Below are 26,354 nucleotides of genomic sequence, written 5' to 3' on the forward strand. Positions count from 1 at the left end.
GTGCTAGAGACTGTGCTAAGCACTTTACATATGTATTTAATGCTCTCAAAAAAACCTTAACATGTTACTATTCAACATATTACAGTGTGGAAACTGAGACTCAAAAGATACTTATATGCACAAGGTCATCTAGCTTATATGTGAAAACCAATAGGTAAGCCCTCTTTTACCGAATGGATAATCCAGTCTTTCCACTCTCTATTCTCCTCTTTCCAAAGCTCCTGTCTCTCTCCACCTGTACCCACTACCCTCTACCAATCTTTTGTTGACAGTTTGTTGTCCATTTATCCTGGCTTATTCATGATGTTCATCAGATGAGGGTCTGGCCCAACTAGGGATAGTATATGTCAGAAATACATCACCATCAATGCTGCTCATTTCTCTCTAGCAATAAGCCTCTTTTCTTCTTTCTTCACATATACAATAGAGATGAAGCTTGTAAATGACAGCTTATTCAAATATCTCAACATGCAATATGTTTTTCTTGTCAAAACTCTACTTTTCTATCATTTTAACATTTACTTTTCATTTTTCACTTTTGTTTCCATACTGTTATGACTTTCAATGACCAGATATCTCTACAGATTGATTTCAAAGCATTTCATAAAGATGACTGTTTTAAGAGTTTTTTCTCATGATTTATGCAACATGTCATATAATGAGTATGATTTAATAGAGAAGATTTCACTCGAGTGCTGAAATGAATGTGTGCCTGAAGGAAGGTAGTTTTGATTAACAAGTGACAAGTAACACAAATTCTTACTGATTTTGATTATTGTCCTCATGGAGACATTATCATTCATTGTTTTGACAATAGCTTTAATGTATTTGCAGTGTCACAGAAAGACAATTTCTAAAAATTATTTTTTAAATATATTAATTCCCCCCATTATATAAGGTTACTTCATTATTTTAGTCAACCTTGCTCAAGATTTAATTTGCTATGTTGGAAAATAAATGAAAATAAGTATGTTAAAATTATATTTTCAATATAGTCTTAACAGTATATTTAGTAAAAAACATTTACTGATTATTTGCTATGGTTCCCATTTACTAAGCACAAGGAACTGTAGTTAGAGTTTTAGGATGTGTTAAAAAGGGTGAGACTCAATACTTTTCCTTAAGTTTATTTTTTAAGTTTAGTAAAATATGTTAATAATTTTGTGTTAATGTCAAGAACAGGGAATCATGTTAGTGTTTCAGGTACTTTAAACATTTCTCAGTAAAAATGCTTATTCTGAAGTATGGAGACCAGTCACTTTTGTTATGATCTTACTGAAATCATAACTTCTTCCAATATTTATTCATTGGATCATAGAGTAGTGACTATTTAAATCAAGAATCCATGTAAGTTTTGGTACCATCCAAGTTTATGTCATTGCATTAGAGAACCAAGCAGATGACACTGAAGACTTATAATGTCTTACTGATTGGATTAACTTGTCCATTTTGTGAATGAACTTTTAGATTTAGCTTAGATAATTTAGGTGCTTAATCGGAAAGTGACCTTTGACAACTATTTTCCCTAAAAGACAGAGAAAGAGTCTCTAAAGCCAGGCGCTATTAACAGTAAGTATAACATTCTTGTGCTGGGCTGGTGCATTCTATAAAAGCTTATTAGCCTCCATTTTTTTCACATTTCTTCTTTCTAAAATGTATTTTTAAATGCTTCATCATTAGATACTACTGTATTTTTTTCTTACAATCCAAATATGCACACGTTATTAACCAGGGATGGAATTATCTCCTGTATAAATGTGCGCAAAGGATGAAATATGTAGAGATATACCACTAGACTCTTATTTTTTCTAATTCAGGTAGTAACAGATGTATTGGCAGTTTATTTTGTTTCATTTATGTGTGTCCTGGGTTTTAGTCATTTATTTTACTGTTTGTGTAATATCAAGTTAAAAGAAATATCAAATTAATTGAGTATTAATTACCAGCTTTATGCCAGGGATTTAGCTAGAGATTACCAAGCCCGTCTGTGTGCCTTCCATAACGTGCAAAGCAGACAGCTATGTACCATGTTCTCCTTGATCACAAGGAGGAGACAGGAAGATATCTTCCAGCTAATCTACTTCTGTGCAATTTTTTTTTTTTAATGGAGTATATAAGAAGCAGTTTTTTCTTTCTTGTTCAGATGGTTCTCAAACACTGAAATTTAGACTACTGTGTTCTTGAAATACTTTGATTTCTCTAAGTCTTATTTTCTCATGAGCATAAAGATCTCTTTCTTCCAACCTCATACCATCTAACTTTTAATTATTTTACCCAGATACTATGCTTTATAAACCTCAACATTTGTATTGCTTTTGGAAAGCATCAGGGTTTGGAAGACTATCTGCTCCTTCTAAATAGCAGTGTAGTATAGTGGAAATCTAAAATACAATGTAGTGTAGGAGAAATCTGACCTCCTTAAAATCTGGGATATTTTACATCTTGGTTACATTGCCTGACCCTCAAATTTCTTACCTGTAAAACAATAACAGTAGTTACATGAGGGTCTTTTTGTGAAATAATTATGCACAATGTTTTCAGTCTCTAGAGTAGACATTAAATACATGATTTACTGTTAATATGGTCTTTTAAAAGGCAAAAAGTAGTTGAGCAAGTAATCATGTTTTATTTGGCATGGTGTTAGTGAGTGGCTGGGAGGAAAAGTGAAAGAATGTTCCTTTACCCTCTTCACCACTTAATTTCTTGCTATCATGTGTAATACAGTTTTACCATGCATTTTAGTGTTAATATTTCTAAAGCAAAATTGAGATAAAAAGTCAGTTCATGCTATAATCTTGAAATTTACTAGGTACATATAGTGCATGATTCACAGAATTTACTACATTGAATACCAAGTCAAATAAGAAATATCAAACAGGTACAATATGAGTATTTGTGTATGTTATTGTACATGCACATAAGAATATCTCAGTGGACATGAGTAAATGCGCTGTTTGTTTTCTGTGTAATGTGAGTGTGTTTCTTTAGATGTTTTCTTTCCCTGTTCATTTACAGTAGAATCTTGGCACTCACCCTTGCACTAGGAATACTACATGCATCGCTTCCTCCAATTCGAACACCAGGGTTGCTCTGTGGCTCATCCAGTAGCAGGTGTGAAACATTGATATAAACAGAATTTTGTCTACCAAAGCCAAAATCCTCCCATTTCCAGTCTCTACCAGCCAGTGAAACACTAATGCCAAACTTCCTTCCAAATTCAAGTCTCAGGCATCACAGTTCATTATGCTTCCTGCCAAAACTACTGGCCCATGGAAACTCCTAAAAATTAAGGCAGAGCGAAATTTTTATCAAATATCATGTGATTTTAGGTGACACACTCCTAGTTTTGCAGCTTTTTCTGAAATTAGTAAATTGAAATTATATTGCAGTTAATTACTGAATAACATTTCTTTTTGAATATAGCAAACTGCCTAATTATAACAGAACTGTTCACCGTATATCTCAAAATATTGTGGGGAAAAAGTTCAGAAAACTATAGATTCTCAATAAATTTTCTGCATTTTAACATTCCAAGGGATTTGGAATAATTAATGGATAGAATCATTTGACCAAACCATTTGTATCAATAAAACTGATTTATGTAAAACAATTTAGATTTAAAGGTTACATAATTTCAGAACATAGAACTCATATAGCTTCTTTAAAACTTTTTTGGAGGGGTGGTGCAGGGGGCAAGACTCATATAAACAATTTGATAAATTTAAAATACAGTTTTAAAGGCAGTAGAATTAAAAATTGATCTTAGGAAGATTAAGCTTGAACAGGTATTTATTACCTTAATTATTTGGAATATTAGGCAATATTTATCAGGAAATGTTTTCTCTATCATTTTTTAAAGACCAGTACTTTTATAACCATGTGTATACCAAAGCTTTGTTAACATCTTTCAGGATGCATTTTTGTTATATTGATAAAGTGGTATTCAGACTACTGTAATACATGCTACCTTAAATCCAGTCAACCATCATAGTGTATAAGATTTGAATAAGATAATCTCTCTAAGGTAAAGATAATGTGTAAAATGATATATCAATGAATTTTGAAAAAATATTTACAATGTAAGTCTGTGGAAGATGCAGGAATTTGGGTCATAATTCTTAGCTGCTTATCCAGATTTTTCCCTATTAGATGCTGTGGGAATAGTAATCAGTACTTACAAAGACATCATGTCTAATACATGTAGGGAGTTAGGTGCTCAAGTTAGTGCATTTTTGGTTTTGGCATTATTTTTAAGTAGGTACCATACAAAACATGTAGAGGCTGTGTACAGTACCTACAGTACTACCTTTAAAGGAGGTATATTATCATATGCCTCCTTTAAAACACTGGTATCCTGAGCTGACAGTATAGTAAGAGAAGTTGGCAATCAAAACGTACGGTAGAGTACTGTGGCAAGTGATGAAATCAGAAACTTTGAAGATTAATAGCAAGTGACACAGGGAGCAATAAAAGAGCTATGATTCAAAGAAGAACTAATAAAATTAGTATAGCATTAAAGATTTTGAATCAGCAGTTCATAGTTCTCCCATAATAACATCAAGTACAGACAATTTTTAGTTTAAGAATAATAACTATTCAGAAAGAGAAAAACAAATACTGTATGCTAACACATATATATGGAATCTAAAAAAAAAAAAAAAGGTTCTGAAGAAACTAGGGGCAGGACAGGAATAAAGATGCAGACGTAGAGAATGGACTTGAGGACACGGGGAGGGGAAAGGGTAAGCTGGGATGAAGTGAGAGAGTGGCATGGACATATATACACTACCAAATGTAAAATAGATAGCTAGTGGGAAGCAGCTGCATAGCACAGGGAGATCAGCTCAGTGTTGTGACCACCTAGAGGGGTGGGATAGGGAGGGTAGGAGGGAGATGCAAGAGGGAAGAGATAGGGGGATATATGTATATGCTGTATAGCTGATTCACTTTGTTATACAGCAGAAACTAACACAACATTGTAAAGCAATTATACTCCAATAAAGATGTTAAAAAAATAGAATAATATCTATTTTTCAAAAATTATAATCATATTCAAGTTCTCCCAAAAAAACAGATCGAGAGACGAAATACTCTCTACCTCATTTTATGAGGTTTGTGTAACTTCAAATTAAAATCATGCCTGAAAGTTGCATACCAGCTTTACTTATAAAGATAGACATGATAATTGTGAATAAAATGTTTGCAAAATAAATCACATAATAGCTAAAAATCATAATGCATTCTACTAAGTAGAGTTAATTTTTGGAATGCAAGTTTGAGTTAATGCTAACAAATTTCAATTAAGGTAATCCACCCTATTAAGAAAAGGATAATATTATTGTCTTAATAAATGCATCAGAATTTCTGATAAAATCCAATACCTAATTATAAAACAGCTTCTATCAAAATGAGAGGAACATATTTAATCTAATATTTAGAAATAACTATCATAACTTATTAAATATTTTATTAAATATCTTCTGGAGGTTTTAGCCTGCTTAGTAATCAAAAAATTACAATCTATAAATGACGAGAAAGGTAGTAATAAAACTTCATTATTTGCTTATCATATTTTTAATGAAGAAAACTAAGAAAAAGATACAAATATTATAATTAGAGTCTAGCAGGATTAGTTGATAGAACAATGGAATAGTATTCCTCTACACCATCAATAAGCAGAAAATATTTTAATTTTAAAACATTTTTATGTTAACACTAACTGGGTATTTGATAATATTTAGGGCTTATTGTTATTTTATTATAAGGATGATATTTCTTCTCATATTGATCTTGTCTCAGTGTAATTCTAATCATAATCTTGATATGGAAATTGATACACTCATTTTAATATTAGTATGGAAGAGAAAAAGAAACAATAAGATGTTCTTGAGGAAGAACAAGTAGGAGGACTTGCCCTTCTGAATACTGAGGCATATTTTAAGGTAATAATAATTAAAATAGAATATTTCTATGAAGATGGATCAAAAGGACTAATGGAATTGACTAAGGAGCTGAGTCAGACTCACAGACATGTACAAAGTTGTATATGACTGTCACTGCACATGAGTGAAGAATATGACAAAGGTGACTAGGATGATTATTCATATGGAAAAAAGTAATATTTCATGCATTCCTACCCCATACCACACACACACACACACACACACACACACACACACACATATTCCAAGGAAACATTGAAATGTGAGAAACTTAATTCTTTAAAACTTTTATGAGAATGACTTCATTTCCTCAGGTTTGAGAAGAATTTCTTTTTCAAAATTAATTTATTGATTTATGGCTGTGTTGGGTCTTCGTTGCTGTGTGTGGGCTTCTCATTGTGGTGGCTTCTCTTTGCTGTGAAGCACAGGCTCTAGGCACATGGGCTTCAGTAGCTGTAGCACATGGGCTCAGTAGTTGTGGCTCGTGGGCTCTAGAGCACAAGCTCAGTAGTTGTGGCTCATGGGCTTAGTTGCTCCGCGACACGTGGGATCTTCCCAGACCAGGACTCGAACTCGTGTCCCCTGCATTGGCAGGCAGATTCTTAACCACTGTGCCACCAGGGAAATCCCTGAGAGGAATTTCTTAAGCACATCAGGAAAATGTGGAAACCATTACGCTGTATTAAAAAATACATGTACACAAAGGCTCTCTGGAGCAAATGACACCATGCTGTGGCCAGCTTATGGCACTGTACATTCTATTAAAAACAAACAAGAAACCAAAAACCTTTAAAAAATGTACATTAAGATTATAAACTTTTATAATACCATAAAACAAGACATTGAAAATGAAAGAGAAGCCAAAAACTGGGAGAAGATAGGTACCCTACACCTGACCTAAAAATATTATCAGGAATACACAAAAGCTTCCATAAATGTGGGCAAAAGACACAGATAGTCATTGCATAGAAAGGGAATATGGGTGGCTAAATAATACATGAAAAAATCTTCATTAGTAATCCTGGAAATGCAAATTAAAATCATAGTTGGATACAATTTTACTTTTATTGGATAGAAAAGTTAGATACTCTAAAAATAGGACCTCTTAGGGCTTCCCTGGTGGCGCAGTGGTTGAGAGTCTGCCTGCCGATGCAGGAGACATGGGTTCATGCTCCGGTCCAGGAAGATCCCACATGCTGCAGAGCGGCTGGGCCCCTGAGCCATGGCCGCTGAGCCTGCGTGTCCGGAGCCTGTGCTCCACAGCGGGAGAGGCCACAACAGTGAGAGGTCCGCGTACTGAAAAAACAAAAAAAAAGGATCTCTTAAATAATGCTGGTAGTACAACAAGCTTTGGAAGACTATTTAGCATACACCAGTGACAGTATTTCTGAGTTACATAATGATATACAATTTTACACCCACTACCCTTGATAAAAATATAAGATAAGATAAAATAAAATAAAATTATAAAGACAATACCAGGTATTGGTGAGGAATGGAAGAATAAGTTTCATGCAGACCTGGCAGCAGTGCAATCAGAACTTTTAAAAAAACATTTTGGCATTTTTGATTAAAGTTATACAAGCACATAACCTATGGACCAGTAAGTCCTTCCCTAGAGAGGTTCTTGCCTATATCTATTAGGAAACATAGACAAGAATGATCAATGCAGCATTATTTGTAATAATGAAAAAACAAAACAACTTTAAAATATTTGTCTCAGGAAACTGATAATAAACCTGGAGAATCTCAGAAATCTAATACTGAGTGAAAATCAAATCACAAAAGAATATTCGTATATTTACAATAATCATCATATTGTAAGCTGCTAGGATAGTAGATCTTTTTTTTAAAAATTAATTAATTAATTCTTGGCTGTGTTGGGTCTTCGTTTCTGTGCAAGGGCTTTCTCTAGTTGCGGTGAGCGGGGGCCACTCTTCATCGCGATGCGCGGGCCTCTCACCATCGCGGCCTCTCTTGTTGCGGAGCACAGGCTCCAGACGCGCAGGTTCAGTAGTTGTGGCTCACGGGCCTAGTTGCTCCACGGCATATGGGATCTTCCCAGACCAGGGCTCGAACCCGTGTCCCCTGCATTGGCAGGCAGATTCTCAACCACTGTGCCACCAGGGAAGCCCAGAGAGTAGATCTTAAATGTTCTCACCACAAAAAATAGATGATAGTTTATGATGTGCTGAAGGTGTTAGCTAATGGTATGGTGGTAATCATTTTGTAATATATAAGTGTATCAAATCATCATGTTGTACACTTTAAACTTACGTAATGTCATATGTCAATATATGTAAAAAAAGAATATATAGAAGATACCAAGTATATAAAGGTAGAAACTAAAAGCCTAAGGAATGAACTGTTAAGGACTTATAGATACATACATATTAAATCTATAAAAAGAAGACAAAGGAAGCCACAAAAAGAGAAAAAAGGTTGGTGATTACCCTGCGGGCCAGGGTAACTGATGAAATAAAGACTATCTAGAGGGCTTCAGTAATATTGGAAATGTTATACTTCATAGGCTGGGTCATTCTTTCATTATTCTTCATAAGTTATAGATGTTATATATTATATATTCAATTTTTTCATAACATTGAAAAATGAAATTATAATACAAAAAGTATATATCTTTTAAATTGAAAGTGAAATAGAGAATACAAATATCCTTTACTCAGTAATTTTAGCTTAATAGTGAATAATATTTAGAAATTCTCCAGCATTGAGACAATTTACTAATTCTTCATTTGAGTCCCTAAAGTAGTATTTTATTTACCTTTCAAGGCTATGTTGTATAGTATAAACATCTTAAAACATTTTTTTGTGTTGCTTACACTGTAAAGCACTTTGAACCTGAGACTAGCAAAAGAAATGGCAGAGTAAACATCTTGCCTACTAATTGGTAGACTTATGGTCATCAATTCACTGGGTAGAGGAGAAAAAAAAAAAAAAGAAGTCTAAAGTAGTATTAAAATTTCTCTTCTCTTTTTCTGTTAATGTTGACTGTACATAGTCAAATTTACATGAATAAAAAGTATGTATTCTGCAAGTCCACTTTATACATATTACAAAAGGATATTATTGTTTATTAATTTCCAAATGTTTTTTTCATCAAACTGAGTTAAGTTTCAATTCAGTTAGTTTACTTGCCCTGTCCAAAATACTGCAGAAAGAACTGCAGTTAGGAACAAAGAAAGAGAGTTGCAGAGGCAGAGATCAGATACAGCAATGAAAGAACAGGGAAGAGAGCAAGATGAGGGAGTAGGAAATACTAGCCTGTATTCACCCCTCCTCCCCCCCACCAAAAAAAAAATTAGATACCCAGGCACTAAAATAGGTCTGGGAGGGCTATAGCAACACAGTGGGTCAAGAAAAAAGGAGAGAGGTTGTGGGGGAGATCAGTTTAGCTGGGACATCCAAAGATGGCTAGGAACCAAGAAGGGTGGAGGCTATTGGTATCAACCATGCAGAGGATGCCACCATGGTCCCCAGTGGTTGGCTCTGTGGAGGATCCTAACAATCTTGTCACTCAGGACTGTAACACCCCGACAGCCACAAACTCCCGACAGCTTTCATGATGGGAGGCCCCAAAATGTTCATTGGCATGGACTTCAGCGATCTGATGCTTAGAGGATACCAGCAGCTTTCACCACTGAAGTAACCAAAAGCCGTCACTGTTGCAGACTCCCAGGAGAGGGAGATGCTGCTGTCCCTCGCCACACCCAAAAGAATTGCTGTTGCAGAGTCCCCAGAACCAGGGCTGCCACCACCCCCCTAACCGTGCACATTCCCCAGAACTCAGAACCATGGCTACTCTGCTATACCTGCACTTTAGACCTGGATATAGCTGCCATTCCATGTGTTCTTGTGACTTAGGCAATAGAGTCACTGCCACTGTAGGCTGACCAATGTCCTGGATCCTGGGAGCTGCTATCACTCTACAAGCACCTATACTCCAGACCCTGGCTTTGTGATTACTCTATGGGTGTCCATTCATCAGACACCCATGCCACCCTCACTGTAGTAGCCCTGCAAGCCAACCAGGCACCAAGAGGGATCCCTTCAGCCAAAACATCCTACATGGGAGAAAAAGAGATGGGGAGTCCCCAGCAGCCTTTGCTACCAAACAGCCCTCACTGCTACTGTGTACAGTCACAACCTTGGCCACTGAGGACCCCTACAATCTTATATCAGACAAAATAGACTTACTTTAAAAACTGTAAAGACACAAAGCACGTCATTATGTAATTACAAAGGGATTGATTCATTAAGAGTATGTAACAATTGTAAGTATATAGGTACTGAACATTGGCACCTATATTAAGCAAACATTAACAGATCTGAACAATATAATAATAGTTAGGGACTCCAATACCCAACTTTAAACAATGGATATATCATCCAGACAGAAAATCAGTAAGGAAATATTGAATATGAACTAAACTTTAGACCAAATGAACCTGACAGACATATACAAAATATTCTACCCAACAGCAACAGAATACCCCTTCTTTTCAAGCACACATGGAACATCTCCAGGATGGATCATAATTTAGGTCACAAAACAAGACTTAGCAAATTTAACAAGTATGAAATCATATCAAATATATTTTCTGACCACAGTGGTATAAAACTAGAGCTCAAAAATAGGAAGAAAGCTGGAAAATTTTTAAACATGGAAATTAAATAACATACTCCTGAGTAACCAGTGTGTCATGGAAGAAATCAAAAGGGAAATCAAAATACATCCTGAGAAAAAATGGAACAGAACATATGAACACTTATGGGATGCAGCAAAGACAGTTTTAAAAAGAAGTTTATAGAGATAAATACTTTAAGAAAAAAGAAAGATCTCAAATATGCAATCTAACTTTACGCCTGAAGAAAGTAGAAAGAGAACAAACTAAGCCCAAAGTTAGCAGAAAGATGGGAATAACAAAGATCAGGAAATAACAGAAATCACTGAAATAGAGACCAGAAAAGCAATGGAAAAGATCAATGAAACTGAGCTGTATTTTTGAAGATAAACAACATCAACAAACCTTTAGCTAGACTAAGAAAAAAGAAGACTCAAATAAAATCTGAGATAAAGGAGGAGACATTACAACTGCCACCACAGAAATACAAAGGGACTTAAGAGACTACTATGAACAAATATCAGCCAACAAATTGGAAGCCTAGAATAAAGGATAAAATCCTTCAGAATAAATTTAACCAAGGAGGTGAAAGACCTGTACACTGAAAACTTTAAGACATTGATGAAAAAAATTAAGACAAATCAATGGAAAGATATCTCATGTTCTTATTTGAAGAATTAATATTGTTAAAATGTCCACACTACCGAAAGCAATCTTCAGATTCAATGTAATCCCTATCAGAATTCCAGTGGCATTTCTAAAATCTATATGGAACCACAAAAGACATTGAATAGCCAATGCAATCTTGAGAAAAAAGAACAAAGCTGGACACATCACACTTGTTGATTTCAAACTATATTACAAAGCTATAGTGATCAAAAGATTATTTTGTCATCCAAACACATCAATGATCTGTTTGATCAAAAATGATCAATGAAACAAATTAATCATAGAAAATAGGTCAATGGAACAGAATAGTGAGCCCAGAAATAAACCCAATATATATGGTCAATTAATTTTTGACCAAGGAGGCAAGAATACAATGGGGAAAGAATAGTGTCTTCAATAAATCGTGTCAGGAAAACAATGTACACATGCAAAAGAAACCCCTATCTTACTCCATCATAAATATTAACTTGAAATGGATTAAGGACTTAAATGTAAGACCCGAAACTGCAATACTCCTAAAAAAGAATACTTCTTGACATTGGTCTTGGCAATTTTTTTTGCCAAGGAAATGATTAACAAAATAAAAAGGCAACCTATGGAATAGGAGAAAATACCCAATGTATAGCTAATAAGGGGATAATATCTAAAATATATAAGAAACTCACACAATTCAATAGCAAAAAAAGAAAAAAAAAAACAGTTAAAAACTGGGCAGAGGACCTTAATATTTCTCCAAAGAAGATACAGAGATGACCAATAGATACACGAAAGGTTCTCAACATCATCAGGGAATACAAAGCAAAACCACAGTGAAATATCACCTCACACCTGTTAGGAGGTCTGTCAAAAACTCTAGATAGCAAATGCCGGTGAGGGTGTGAAGAAAAGGTTAAATTGTACACTGCTGGTGGGAATGTAAACTGGTAGAGCCATTATGGAAAATAGTATAGAGGTTCCTCAAAAAATTAAATCTAGAACTACCACAATTTAGCTGTACTACTTCTGTGTATATATCCAAAGAAAATGAAGTCAGTATCTAAAAGAGATATCTGCACTGCCATATTTATTGCAGCATTATTCACAATAGCCAAAGTATGAAAACAACCTAAGTGTTCATGGACAGATGAATGGATAAAGAAAAGTGGTGTGTATATACAATATACACATTCAATCAATGATATTATTCCATTCAATCAATGATATTATTCGGCCTTAAAAATGGAGATCATGCCATTTGCGACAATGTACATGAATTCAGAGAACACTGTGATAAGTGCGATAAGCCAGAACAAGAAAGCCAGAGACTGCATCATATCACTTATATGTTGAATCTTAAAATAAAAAAAGTCAAACTCTTGGAAACAGGATAGAATCATAGTTGTCAGGGACTGGGAGTTCAGGGAAATGGGGAGATGTTGGTCAAAGAATAGAAGCCTTCAGTTATAAGATGAATAAGTTCTGAGACTAACATATAGCATGGTGACTATAGTTAACAATACTGTATTGTATTCTTGAATTTTGCCAAGAGAGTAGATCTTAAGTGGTCTCAACACACACAGGCACACAACTAAGTAACAAAGGTGAGTTGATGGATGTGTTAATTTGATTGTGATAATCATTTCACACCATACATGTATATTAAATCATCATGTTGTCCACTTTAAATATATACAATTTCATTTGTCAATTATACCTCAAAAAGCCACCCCACCAAAAAAAGACAAAAAAAAAAAAAAAAAAAAAAAAAAAAACACAAGGCTGACCAGTATTATTCAGAATAAAAAGTAGAATTCTTCCCGTAAGTTTTTCCATAAAATTTACATGACACTGATGATTGGTCAAATTAGATATTTTTTTAAGAAAGAATGGAAATAACCTTAAAAAGATAGAAAACAATTGGTAAATTGTCAACGCACCTTCCTGTATACACCAGCTTTTAAGCTGTGTCAACAGACCTTTTTTCTCCAGTAATGCTTTCCTATACCATCCTATTTATTTTTTTCCATTGTGCCTGTTTCTTATTCTTTTTTCAAATATGTTTCATTGAGGGTTCTTGAATAAACAGGGTCCTAAAATAAGGATGTGTGAGAAAAATAATTTGATGGGCAAAAATGACAACTATAGTAAAATATCTACTTAGGTATTAGTTTGGATAGTAATAAAATGCTTATAGGAAGATTTTTTTGCCGAAAAAAGAGCTGGTTCCTTTGCATTCTAGCCCAAAACAAAGCAAAACTTTATTAAATTTTTATTTTTTAATTTCCCATATCTCATGCTTTTCTAGGTTCTATGCATTTTTTAAACAGAGCTTGTCTGGTTTCTAGGATGTCCTAAGCAAAAATAGTGTCATTATGGGTTATGGAACAAGTATAGGAATAAATATATAGACTACACAGCAAGCACACCAAAAATTAACTTCATATTGGTTTGACAATCTGTGGTTGGTTTTGCCACAATATACTGATTTTATTGCATATCATTAGGTTCATAGCATCATGTAATTTGGCATGTAATTTGTATCAGAAGAGTTCCCTCTGAATCATTTTTTAAATACCAATATCTGTGTATTAATCACATAGCTTTATATGTAATCATATTAACAGTGATTACACTGACAGTGCAGAACTGTCTCAACCAACATGACTCCTAGGTTTGGAGACGAGTTTTAAATAGATTATGTTGTTGTCAATAGAAGGATCAGAAGTAATAAAAGAGCTAGTTGGTATTAATTATTCTCTTCTCTGTGGTCCCATAGTCCTTTATTAGTTCTTAATTTGGGTTTAATTCATTCTGCTTTGATTTTCTATAATTTCTGTAAAGCTCATCACCTCTATCAAATTGTGAATTTCTTTCGTAGTGTCCTGTCTCTGCATCTTTCACATCCCACGTCTATTAATAATGGTTCGTATACTGAATCACCACAACTTGAAAGAATAAAGATTTCCTTTTTTTTTTTAGAATATACCTTTTAAATTTCTTTCAGAAATTTGGTACAACTGTACAAAAGTGAAAACGACATAGAAATTTCAAAGAAGATTAAGACTCAGTGGACTTCTTTGGGCCTAGAAGACGTACAGTTTGTAAATTACTCTGTGCTGCTGAATCTGCCAGGCCCTTCTCCCAGCTCAGTGACTCTAAGCAGCAGTGGCCAGTGCTTTCATCCTAATGGCCAGCCTTGCAGCGAAGAAGCCAGACGACACAGCAGCCAAGATCCGCTCTACTCATATGCAGCCTATTCTGCCAGTGGAACTCTCAAGGTAATATGACAATTTGTCTCTGTCATTTACGGTGAAATGAAATTAGAAAACAACAGCTTTCATCTAAATTGAACTAACTGGCAAGAAGCAACATACCAAAATAACCATTAAATATTCTCAGTGTGGAGGTGCCAGGAAAGGGGAAGGAAGATTTGAATTGCCTGACCCTTTTCTTGTCATATTTTGAAAGTGAAAACATGTTAGAAGAATTTAATTTAAAAGTGTTGAGTGTGTGACTGAGTCATTCACAGTTTGCTTAATCCTTACAGTGTGAGTTCATTTCGTTCTTTGGTTCTGAAGAGGCAAATTTTAATAGATCAATGTGGACAGAAAGAATAGAAACGGAAGCAGTTGTGTTTTGAAATTGTGTATGCACACAAGAAATGAAGTGGAAAATTGATGTGATTATTCACACATTTAAGATTTGACATACAGTATGTCTGCTTTATGATGGAAAATATAAACAAGGGACCAGGTGTGAATTATTGCTTTAGTCTTTCTGGGTTAGCTGGTTTTCTGATGTGGTGGTTTTTTGGCATTGTGGTTAAGTGCACAGCTTCTAGAGCCACGTGGACTAGTTTCAAATCTCAGCTCCCCAATTACCACTGTTAATTAAGCATATAGGGCTGAGTTTTCTCATCTCTATAATGGGGATAATAATAGTTCCAGCTTCATAAGCTTGTTATGAGAATTAAATTAATTAATATATGTAAATCTTGGAGGATAGAGCTTAGCCTATGGTAAGGACAAGAGAGCAGTTAGATACCATAGCATTTAATTGGTCACTAGTTTCCTTTATATAGGCAACTTTTCCATCTCCATGTAAAAGTCTCATTTGAATAAACACATTCAGTTTTTTTTATAAAACTATTGATTTCTTCTATAGATTTTATATGAATGAAATGCTGTTTCTGATTGTTGATTATTGGCACAGATTTTTAAGAATCCAACTTATTATTAACTGATTAAGATGATTAATTTAAATCACTTAAAGTTACATTGCAGAAATACATGCTTGTCCCCAATTTAAAAAAAAATTTTTTCAGGTGTGGCATGAGGAGAAGCAGCTAACCACTGCTTTGGCATTGTTCTTGTTCTGTGTTGTAACATTCTCTGATATTTAGCAGAACCGCATATAACCAGCACCACCTTGAAAGCCTTTTTATTAATTAAAAGTTAACACAATATTAAATGTCTGTAATATTTCTAGTGTAGGACTCATGATTTGACTTGATGAATATACACTATGTCTGATAGGCAATAATGGAAAAGTACTTGCGTACTAATGGAGATAGAGGGAGGCCACCAGCATTCTTTCTTCGGTTCAGAAACTTTGGTCCCAAGTCAAGATTCTAAACTTACCTGACATATTTTAGACTCCCAACCCTACATAAGCCCCACACATTTCCAGGCTCCTCTTTATCCTGGTTGATTCAAGTACAGCACAGTCATCTCCTTCCTTAAACAAAAGCATGTCCAAAACACAGAACAAGAACGAAACCCCAGAAGCTTGAGTGGATCCTTGGAATCACCCCCATCTATTTTCTTTCCAGTTTCCTCTGGCAAACATCCATTATTCCTCGACTGAGGTGATATGGAAAAGCCGTGGAACTATAGCTTGTGTCTCAGTTGCCTTAGTGTGTACCTCTTTAATAATCGCCTGGGCACATTGGATTTTTTTTTTTATATTCCTATGTAACCATATCTCTGAGGGATTTTCACACATTTATCTTATCATTGATAAGTGTTTAAATTTTCTCTTTGTTTCATGTAAAAGAAAACCAAGGTCTACTATAGAATCATGGAAGTAGTTAAGTGTCTGTGAAGTCATAAGTCATGGAACTCTAGTATTATCTTGGTAGGAATGTAAATTGGTACAGCCACTATGGAAAACAGTATGGAGGTTCCTCAAAAAACTAAAAACAGAATTACCACATGGCTGAGCAATTCCACTTCTGGGTATATATTCGAAGAAAGCAAAAACACTAACTCAAAAAAATACACCCACCCCAATGTTCATAGCAGTGTAATTTTTTACACACACACAGATACACACAGGTGCCCACACACAATGGAATATTACTCAGCCATAAAAAATGAAATTTTGCCATTTGAAGCAACATGGATGGACCTGGAGGATATTATGCTTAATGAAATGTCAGCCAGAGAAAGGCAAATACTCTATTTTATCACTTATGTGTGGAATCTAAAAAATAAAGTGAATGAATATAACAAAATAAAAAGAGACTCACAGATATAGACAACAAACTAGTATTTACCAGTGAGGAGAGGGAAGGCAAGATAGGAGATTAAGAAATACAAATTACTATGTATAAAGTAAATAAGCTACAAAGGTATATTGTACAGCACAGGGAATATAGCCAATATTTTATAATAACTTTAAATGGAGTATAATCTATAAAAACATTGAATCACTATGTTGCATACCTGAAACCAATATAATATTATAAATCAACTATATTTGAATTTAAAAATACCATTTTTAATAAAGAAGTGCTGAAAAAGATTTTAAATAATATAGCTATTAAAAGGGAGAATTGTTAGCTATAGATGTAGAAGTGTATTCCATGTGTGAAATATTAGGCCTAGATAGAAGGGAATAATGTTAAAGGAACTAAAATGCAATTATAGATAAAACAAACACTTTGTATTTGAAGAACATAATTTAAGAAATTAACCGTGCAAATTAGATGACAACACTGGCAATAAGTATTTTTAGAATTATGTTAATAATTCAAATCTATTACACTAAGTACATAATAATTTAAAGATTTATATAAATAAAGGACATAATGTGATATTGACTTTTTAAACTTTTACTATATTAGTATAATTTTCAAAAGCAAAGCAATTTCTTGGTGACTATTTTATATGCATATAGAATACTTGCATATTTTTTATATACATGTTTTAGATAGGTGTATTACTGAAACTCGCATATTCTAATTAATAGGACACTGGTGAATTTTCTGTGTCCCTTCAGACTATTTCCCAATTCAAATCAAGCTTGAGAGGTTGCTGCTGATGACTCAGGCATGCTGACTTTTTGATTTTGAGTACATTATATTTGCATGAATTTCTATCAGGCAGCGCCATTAACAAGTTCTTAAATTATTCTAGTCTGACTGCCAGCAAAGCTCCCCACTACTTTTGCTTTTGACAAGGTTATTTGTAGAAGAGCCATGCCCTTTTACTTTGAAGAGCTGTCATGTCCATTCATCATATGACCGTTTTGTATAAGCTTCCAATTTTTGCTTTCTGCTAACAGTCTAAACAGCATTTGTGATATCTGAGATCTACTTCGAAAACCTACTTAGTGCCAGCATGATGGATGGTGTACTTTGCAACATTTTGTAATTCATTGTGCACTGGAAAGGTGACATTGTTTACCCCATCATAATGACAGGTGGGTCAGTAAAATGGTCCTAAGGAGAGTTTTCCTGTCAGATGCAAAATACATATTAAAATGGATACATAAATAATTTAGCATGAATGAGGTTAGCTTCAGGGAATAAACAGTGATTTATATTTTTATTAAAGGGAAATATCAACTATAATATCATCATAATGTTAAAGACATTGATAGTGCTGGCAATGTCTAGTCAGTTTTATAAATAGAATATATGGCTTTATGTAATTCCTGTGCAGTTATTTCTTTTGTCCTTTGTGAAACCGGTGCAGGTACAGAAGAGTAAAGGGAACAATTAGTATTTAATACAGGTTGGTCAGATTGGGTCTACCATGTTCTTAGTCTGAATAAGGGATTTGTTTTTATTCCAATACATTTTATAAATGTTGAAGTTTTCTTTCTGTTAAGCGTTATTTTGTATCGGGAAGACAAGCCAAATGATGCAGTTTTATGAAGAAACATTTTCAACAACTCATTAGCTGTGCATGAAATATTGTTTCCCACACACTTCTCAGTATCCCATTCCTCAGAAAGCATAGTTCAGGAGCCCAGACTAGCAACCTTCCTTACCAGTTGCACATCTGTGGATTGGTTGCTTCAATTCTCTAAGCCTCAAAAGTCCTTATCTGTATAAGGGGAATAGTAATAGTACCTCAAATGATTGTTGTGAGGAAGAACTGATAGAAACCATGTCAAGGGCCTGGAACTTAGAAGCACTCAATAAATGTTAGCTATTGTTATTAGTAGTTGGTATAAAGTAGATGCATTTAAATGGGAGAAATTAAGAAAATATCAGAACTATATATCATAAAATTTGGAGTACAAATGTTTACCACATTGTCTGAATACAGTCTTCCTGTCTTCTATTTAACGTGACAAATAATAATCATTAGGGAGGAAAATGCCTTAAGTATGAATACATAATAAAATAAATATAATTCCCTGACCGTATTTTTCATTTAAAACTGAAAGCTCAAATAAATGAAGTATTTTATTTTATTTTATCTTTTGCGGTACGCGGGCCTCTCACTTTTGTGGCCTCTCCCATTGCAGAGCACAGGCTCCGGACGTGCAGGCTCAGCAGCCACGGCTCAGGCCTAGACACTCCGCAGCATGTGGGATCCTCCCGGACCGGGGCACGAACCTGTGTCCCCTGCATCAGCAGGCGGACTCTCAACCACTGTGCCACCAGGGAGGCCCAGTATTTTATTTTTGAATGCAGAATGGCAAAGCATGTCAAGTTGGGCCTGAAGAGCATTGCTTGTCTTTGTTTTGTGAAATATCATGACATACTTTAACACATGAAATCTGAACACTGCATCAAATATTTTGTCAAAAAGTCTTAAAGAGAAAATAATCGCTGCATGGAATCCTTGGATAACTTGTAATCAGATGTCTATTTTCTCACGGCTAGGAAGACTTTGTCTTCCTCTTTTATTTTTAATATTCTCAAACAAAGGCAAACTTATCAGTGTTATGGCAGAAGGCAAATCTATATGTATTTAGCTCTGAATGCTTCCTGTTACAGATAAAAATATCGGAAAGCTAAAGGCATAGAATGAAATTGTATTATTGTCTGGGTATGAAGATGAGGCTACTGTCTCACAAATAAAGAAATGTGAGCTTCAAGCAGTTTTTCAATGCTGAAAAGGATTTTGCATTTTATTTGTCTCCCCTCTTTTGTGGAATGCATCTTTTGGTCAGCGGTGCATGAATGTGAGATGAATGGCTTTGAACAAAGTTGTATGTAAGTGATTCACTTAAAAAAATCTACATAAAATCCCTTGGTTTAATATAACCTTCTGTTTCTGATTTCACGAGCTCTGTGCAGTAACTGAGTTAACAAAATAATTTCAAAGCTAGCTCTTTCTTTTTTTTTTTTTTCTAGATAGTCCATGGGATTAGTTTCCACATATTTAAGGTATATATTTTTCCTGGATTTAAAATTTCGTAGATAGAAGCATTTACAAATAAAAAAGTGATCTATCACAACATAGTGTCCACAGTGAAATATTTGTTAGGGAGGTTACATCTTATTCCTGGGAAAGAATAAAAGCCTATTTTACGAAATAAAAGTTTACAACAAAGATAGTTGAATCCACCTAAACAGTTAAAGTACAATGTACTATTTTTCTCCCTCTTCATTAGAAGAAATATAGCATTTTGAGTGAGAAAGTGTTTGACTACAGATTTCTTTTTTCTTTTTTTTTTAAATTTATTAATTTATTTATATTTGGCTGTGCTGGGTCTTCGTTTCTGTGCGAGGGCTTTCTCTAGTTGCAGCAAGTGGGAGCCACTCTTCATCGCGGTATGCGGGGTTAGCTTCAGGGAATAAACAGTGATTTATATTTTTATTAAAGGGAAATATCAACTATAATATCATCATAATGTTAAAGACATTGATAGTGCTGGCAATGTCTAGTCAGTTTTATAAATAGAATATATGGCTTTATGTAATTCCTGTGCAGTTATTTCTTTTGTCCTTTGTGAAACCGGTGCAGGTACAGAAGAGTAAAGGGAACAATTAGTATTTAATACAGGTTGGTCAGATTGGGTCTACCATGTTCTTAGTCTGAATAAGGGATTTGTTTTTATTCCAATACATTTTATAAATGTTGAAGTTTTCTTTCTGTTAAGCGTTATTTTGTATCGGGAAGACAAGCCAAATGATGCAGTTTTATGAAGAAACATTTTCAACAACTCATTAGCTGTGCATGAAATATTGTTTCCCACACACTTCTCAGTATCCCATTCCTCAGAAAGCATAGTTCAGGAGCCCAGACTAGCAACCTTCCTTACCAGTTGCACATCTGTGGATTGGTTGCTTCAATTCTCTAAGCCTCAAAAGTCCTTATCTGTATAAGGGGAATAGTAATAGTACCTCAAATGATTGTTGTGAGGAAGAACTGATAGAAACCATGTCAAGGGCCTGGAACTTAGAAGCACTCAATAAATGTTAGCTATTGTTATTAGTAGTTGGTATAAAGTAGATGCATTTAAATGGGAGAAATTAAGAAAATATCAGAACTATATATCATAAAATTTGGAGTACAAATGTTTACCACATTGTCTGAATACAGTCTTCCTGTCTTCTATTTAACGTGACAAATAATAATCATTAGGGAGGAAAATGCCTTAAGTATGAATACATAATAAAATAAATATAATTCCCTGACCGTATTTTTCATTTAAAACTGAAAGCTCAAATAAATGAAGTATTTTATTTTATTTTATCTTTTGCGGTACGCGGGCCTCTCACTTTTGTGGCCTCTCCCATTGCAGAGCACAGGCTCCGGACGTGCAGGCTCAGCAGCCACGGCTCAGGCCTAGACACTCCGCAGCATGTGGGATCCTCCCGGACCGGGGCACGAACCTGTGTCCCCTGCATCAGCAGGCGGACTCTCAACCACTGTGCCACCAGGGAGGCCCAGTATTTTATTTTTGAATGCAGAATGGCAAAGCATGTCAAGTTGGGCCTGAAGAGCATTGCTTGTCTTTGTTTTGTGAAATATCATGACATACTTTAACACATGAAATCTGAACACTGCATCAAATATTTTGTCAAAAAGTCTTAAAGAGAAAATAATCGCTGCATGGAATCCTTGGATAACTTGTAATCAGATGTCTATTTTCTCACGGCTAGGAAGACTTTGTCTTCCTCTTTTATTTTTAATATTCTCAAACAAAGGCAAACTTATCAGTGTTATGGCAGAAGGCAAATCTATATGTATTTAGCTCTGAATGCTTCCTGTTACAGATAAAAATATCGGAAAGCTAAAGGCATAGAATGAAATTGTATTATTGTCTGGGTATGAAGATGAGGCTACTGTCTCACAAATAAAGAAATGTGAGCTTCAAGCAGTTTTTCAATGCTGAAAAGGATTTTGCATTTTATTTGTCTCCCCTCTTTTGTGGAATGCATCTTTTGGTCAGCGGTGCATGAATGTGAGATGAATGGCTTTGAACAAAGTTGTATGTAAGTGATTCACTTAAAAAAATCTACATAAAATCCCTTGGTTTAATATAACCTTCTGTTTCTGATTTCACGAGCTCTGTGCAGTAACTGAGTTAACAAAATAATTTCAAAGCTAGCTCTTTCTTTTTTTTTTTTTTCTAGATAGTCCATGGGATTAGTTTCCACATATTTAAGGTATATATTTTTCCTGGATTTAAAATTTCGTAGATAGAAGCATTTACAAATAAAAAAGTGATCTATCACAACATAGTGTCCACAGTGAAATATTTGTTAGGGAGGTTACATCTTATTCCTGGGAAAGAATAAAAGCCTATTTTACGAAATAAAAGTTTACAACAAAGATAGTTGAATCCACCTAAACAGTTAAAGTACAATGTACTATTTTTCTCCCTCTTCATTAGAAGAAATATAGCATTTTGAGTGAGAAAGTGTTTGACTACAGATTTCTTTTTTCTTTTTTTTTTAAATTTATTAATTTATTTATATTTGGCTGTGCTGGGTCTTCGTTTCTGTGCGAGGGCTTTCTCTAGTTGCAGCAAGTGGGAGCCACTCTTCATCGCGGTATGCGGGCCTCTCACTGTCGCGGCCTCTCTTGTTGTGGAACACAGGCTCCAGATGCGCGGGCTCAGTAGTTGTGGCTCACGGGCCCAGTTGCTCCACGGCATGTGGGATCTAACCAGACCAGGGCTCGAACCCGTGTCCCCTGCATTGGCAGGCAGATTCTCAACCACTGCTCCGTCAGAGAAACCCCTTGACTACAGATTTCTAATTTGACTAAAGTTATTTCTAAAGATTTTGAATCACCATAATTATTGTTTGACAGAAAATTCTAGGTCAGGATTTTTAGTTTTAATATAAGTTAAAGCATACCACTCACAATGTTTTGATAACATAACTTTCTTAGCAGATTTAATATATAGTTTAATTTTCATAAAATGCCAGTATACAGTTTACAAATAAGATTTACCTCATTTCATTGGGTGCTGCAAATTCAGTCTTTTCAGAACTAGAGAGATCTGTGCAAATGTTGATCCTTAGGTTTATGCACTATTTCAGTACATTAATATAGGTGATTTTAAAGGAAGCAGAATTCTATCATATTACTTTCATGGTCTCCAGGAAGAATTCTCTTGAATGAATTTGCAACTCCTTCAATATCCTTACCTTAATAGTTGAGTATCATTTATTAAATAAAGTACCCTTTGATTATTAATCTGTTTTTCCTTGTATTTTAATTTGATACTGGAAGATAAACTGACTGATATAGTATTTAGCCTGCTGGCTGTCACTAATGTAACAAGAAACACTCAACATTTAGCACGTATATACTGAGTGCCCTTTTTTATGCCCATCACAGGAGCAAAATGATCCATAAGAAAGCTTTGGACACTGCCCAAATGTAGCTGGCAGTCTAATAGGGGAAACTTGCTATTAGGTAAGCAATTACACAACTGCATGGTGCCATCCTGCTATGAAAACTAGCAAGTTACCTAAATATTCTAGACTCCATTTCCTCATCTGTATAGTGGTCAGAAATATCGAGAAATATGAATGTTCTGAAGATTGACTGAAAACAACTGATGTAATCTCCATGGTAAAATGTCTAGCACAGAGGACATAAATGGTTAAGTACTGATTTTCTTTTTCCTTTTTTATCATAACAGCCCTGTCCAATTTAACCCTTCTTATAATACACACGTGTGTGCATGTGATCTCTTCCTCTCTCTCTCTTTCTTCCTCCCTCCCTCTCTCTTTCTCTCTCTGTCTTCCTCCCTCCCTCTCTCCCTCTAAGGTTCTGTATTAATTGCCAGCTTTCCCAACAGCTGGGGTTCCCTGTGAACCTCCTCCTGCCCTCATCTCTCTCTTGCCGTTACCCACCTCTTGCCCTGATCTACTTCTGAATTTTTTCCACTTTGCCAAGACCTAGGCACACGCTTCAACCCACATCTCTAATGCATACCTTTTTTCTTTCTAAATTACCTAGAAAATCCTTAAATAGTGCATTTTTTTCTTCCCAACAATTTGTTTTCTTAATTTAGTATACATTCTTATCCCAGGTTTGCATTATTTTGCCTGTTGACTTTGGAGATTATTGATGTAAATATGGAAATATAATCCTGACAGAACTTTGCTTCACTTTGGTTAAATTTCTATATTACAGTACTTTTTAACTTAGTTTTCTCTCCTTTAGATGGATGTGCCTTATATGTTAGATTATAAAACATTTCACAAGTTGTTAAAAATGATTACTATATGCCAAGACAAGTGACTACTCTGGCTTATCTTTGCTTTTCTGCTTCAAAACATGGTCACTGTACACAAATAAAATAAAATAAATTATTCACTGTGCCATTAAGCACTGCATTTAGTATATCATTGTAGCAAATATTTTTTCAGCATGTGTTTATATTACAGTAATAAAAAGTGATAAAATTGACAAGCCATCCCTTTATCTGACCTTTTACACTGAAGACAGCAGAATGGATTGTGTGTCTCATGCTTAATGCTGAATTCAGTTGGGATATACTAGTTTAGCACAGTTGCTGGTGTCCCTTCTGATCAGTTGGGAGTCTGTTTTAACTGATTAGTTCTTCTGCTGTTCTAGTAATTAAATATTTTAAATAACTAAATATTATTTAAATTATTAATAGCTTTTTAATACTAAAATACTTAATATTTTATGTATCTGGATGCTTATGCCAACCCCATCTTAACTGGTCTTTATTAGCTAGAATACTAGTTTGAGAAGGAGTTTGAAAGGATTGATTAGTGATGTCTGCCACAAGGGTGGGAGGAAGCAGCATTGGCTTTCGTGTTTTAATACATTGTGGTTTTCATAATAAGGTCTATGATGGAAAGCGCTTCAGTGAACTTGGAAAAAAAGAACTAAGAAAGTACTAACAACCTTTGAATTTTGAACTCTTCATCATTACTAATATACTATTTTTTTAGAAAGGATAACAGTAAACATGGGAGATTATTCTGATTTTACAAGTTTTTAATAAATATAAGCACTTTAATTTGAAGAATATTCAAAAGCTAGATTACATAAAGTAGTAGTAAATTTCTAAAGTAAAATTTCTATTTAGATGAATAGTACTTCTGATAACCCTGTATTTTGTCAGTATGAGAACTGCTTGGGTTTACCGTTTCTGACTTTGAGTAGAAAATTACTGTTTTAGTCAAAGCAGGCTTTTCAAATATTCTGTACATTCAGAATCTCTCTTAGAGAAAACTGGGAGGATTCAGAGTGATTGATTTGGTTGAAAATGTCAAGTCTGAAAAATTTCAAGGCATACATCATTTCATAAGCATGAATAATTTTTGCTACCTCAGGTAGAAGAGAAACATGGCTCTGGATTATTCCTCAATGTTGAACCCAGGCCACCAGCAGGCAGAGGGCCCCAGAAACACTTCTCTGACCTGGCTACTTTCCATGATTGTTCTATTAATTTTAGTTAGCTTACTATAGAAAATAATAATTCTATTCATTTCTCTTGTTTATTCTCTTCTGTTGCTTCTTCTCAGAATAGTCTCTCCACTGTTCCATAGAACATTTGGTGCTATGGAATGTCACTTTTTAATGTTTTGATTTTTAGTCATTACTAATTATTTGGTTTATGATTCCTTCTAATCACATATTTTACAGTGGATAGAAGATAATTGTATTTTACTGTTCGTTTCTAAAGTGTACCAGTATCCTCTTAGCTGTTACTATATGGCCCGTCTGTTGTCATGCCGATACTTTTCCTTTTTTAACAAAGTATAAATATTTGATTTTCTGTTACAATTGTTGTTTTTTAAGTTCTTTGTTCAAAAATTAACATATACGGCTTCCCTGGTGGTGCAGTGGTTAAGAGTCCGCCTGCTGATGCAGGGGACATGGGTTTGTGCCCCAGTCCGGGAAGATCCCACATGGTGCAGAGCAGCTAGGCCTGTGAGCCAGGCTGCTGAGCCTGCGCGTCTGGAGCCTGCTCCACAATGGGAGAGGCCACAACAGTGAGAGGCCTGTGTACCACAAAAAAAAAAAAATTAACATATAAAATTTAAATAAAAATAAATGTGTAGACTTTAATATTTCTCTCTGGTAAAAAAAATAAAACAGAGCTAGTTTCATTTCACTCTGCACCTCTCATTTACTCTTTCCTATATGTCAGGAAGTCCTCTATGTGTTAGGAAAAAACTGGTACACATAGAGTAAATAGTTCAACAAGCACCTACCTTCCTGTTCACTTGGCATTTCCCAGAGACTGCTCAGGTGTGACTTAATCCTTGATATTTGGACATAAATTAAACATGGTATGCCAACTGGTAAGTGGACGGTTTTCTTGCATGACAGAATACATGCAATAAAGAGAGGTTCATTGTAGCAACAAGAATGGTTGGAAAAAATGGCTTGACATTTTATCATATCATTGTATATTGATTTATCTCAGA

The 26,354-nt window shown here is 34.7% G+C and overlaps 1 protein-coding gene across 1 annotated transcript in view; it reads left to right on the forward strand.

Moving 5' to 3' along the window:
* NAALADL2 (N-acetylated alpha-linked acidic dipeptidase like 2) overlaps positions 1 to 26,354 on the forward strand; it is a 903,327-nt gene that overhangs the window by 234,013 nt on the left and 642,960 nt on the right. The window contains exon 4 of the mRNA XM_007454970.1: positions 14,238 to 14,511. Coding sequence (XP_007455032.1) covers positions 14,238 to 14,511 — 274 coding nt within the window. The remainder of the gene's footprint in view (positions 1 to 14,237; positions 14,512 to 26,354) is intronic.

The sequence above is a fragment of the Lipotes vexillifer genome, unplaced genomic scaffold, assembly GCF_000442215.2.
Source record: "Lipotes vexillifer unplaced genomic scaffold, Lipotes_vexillifer_v1.1 scaffold487, whole genome shotgun sequence".
In the NCBI taxonomy this organism is placed as follows: Eukaryota; Metazoa; Chordata; class Mammalia; order Artiodactyla; family Lipotidae; genus Lipotes; species Lipotes vexillifer.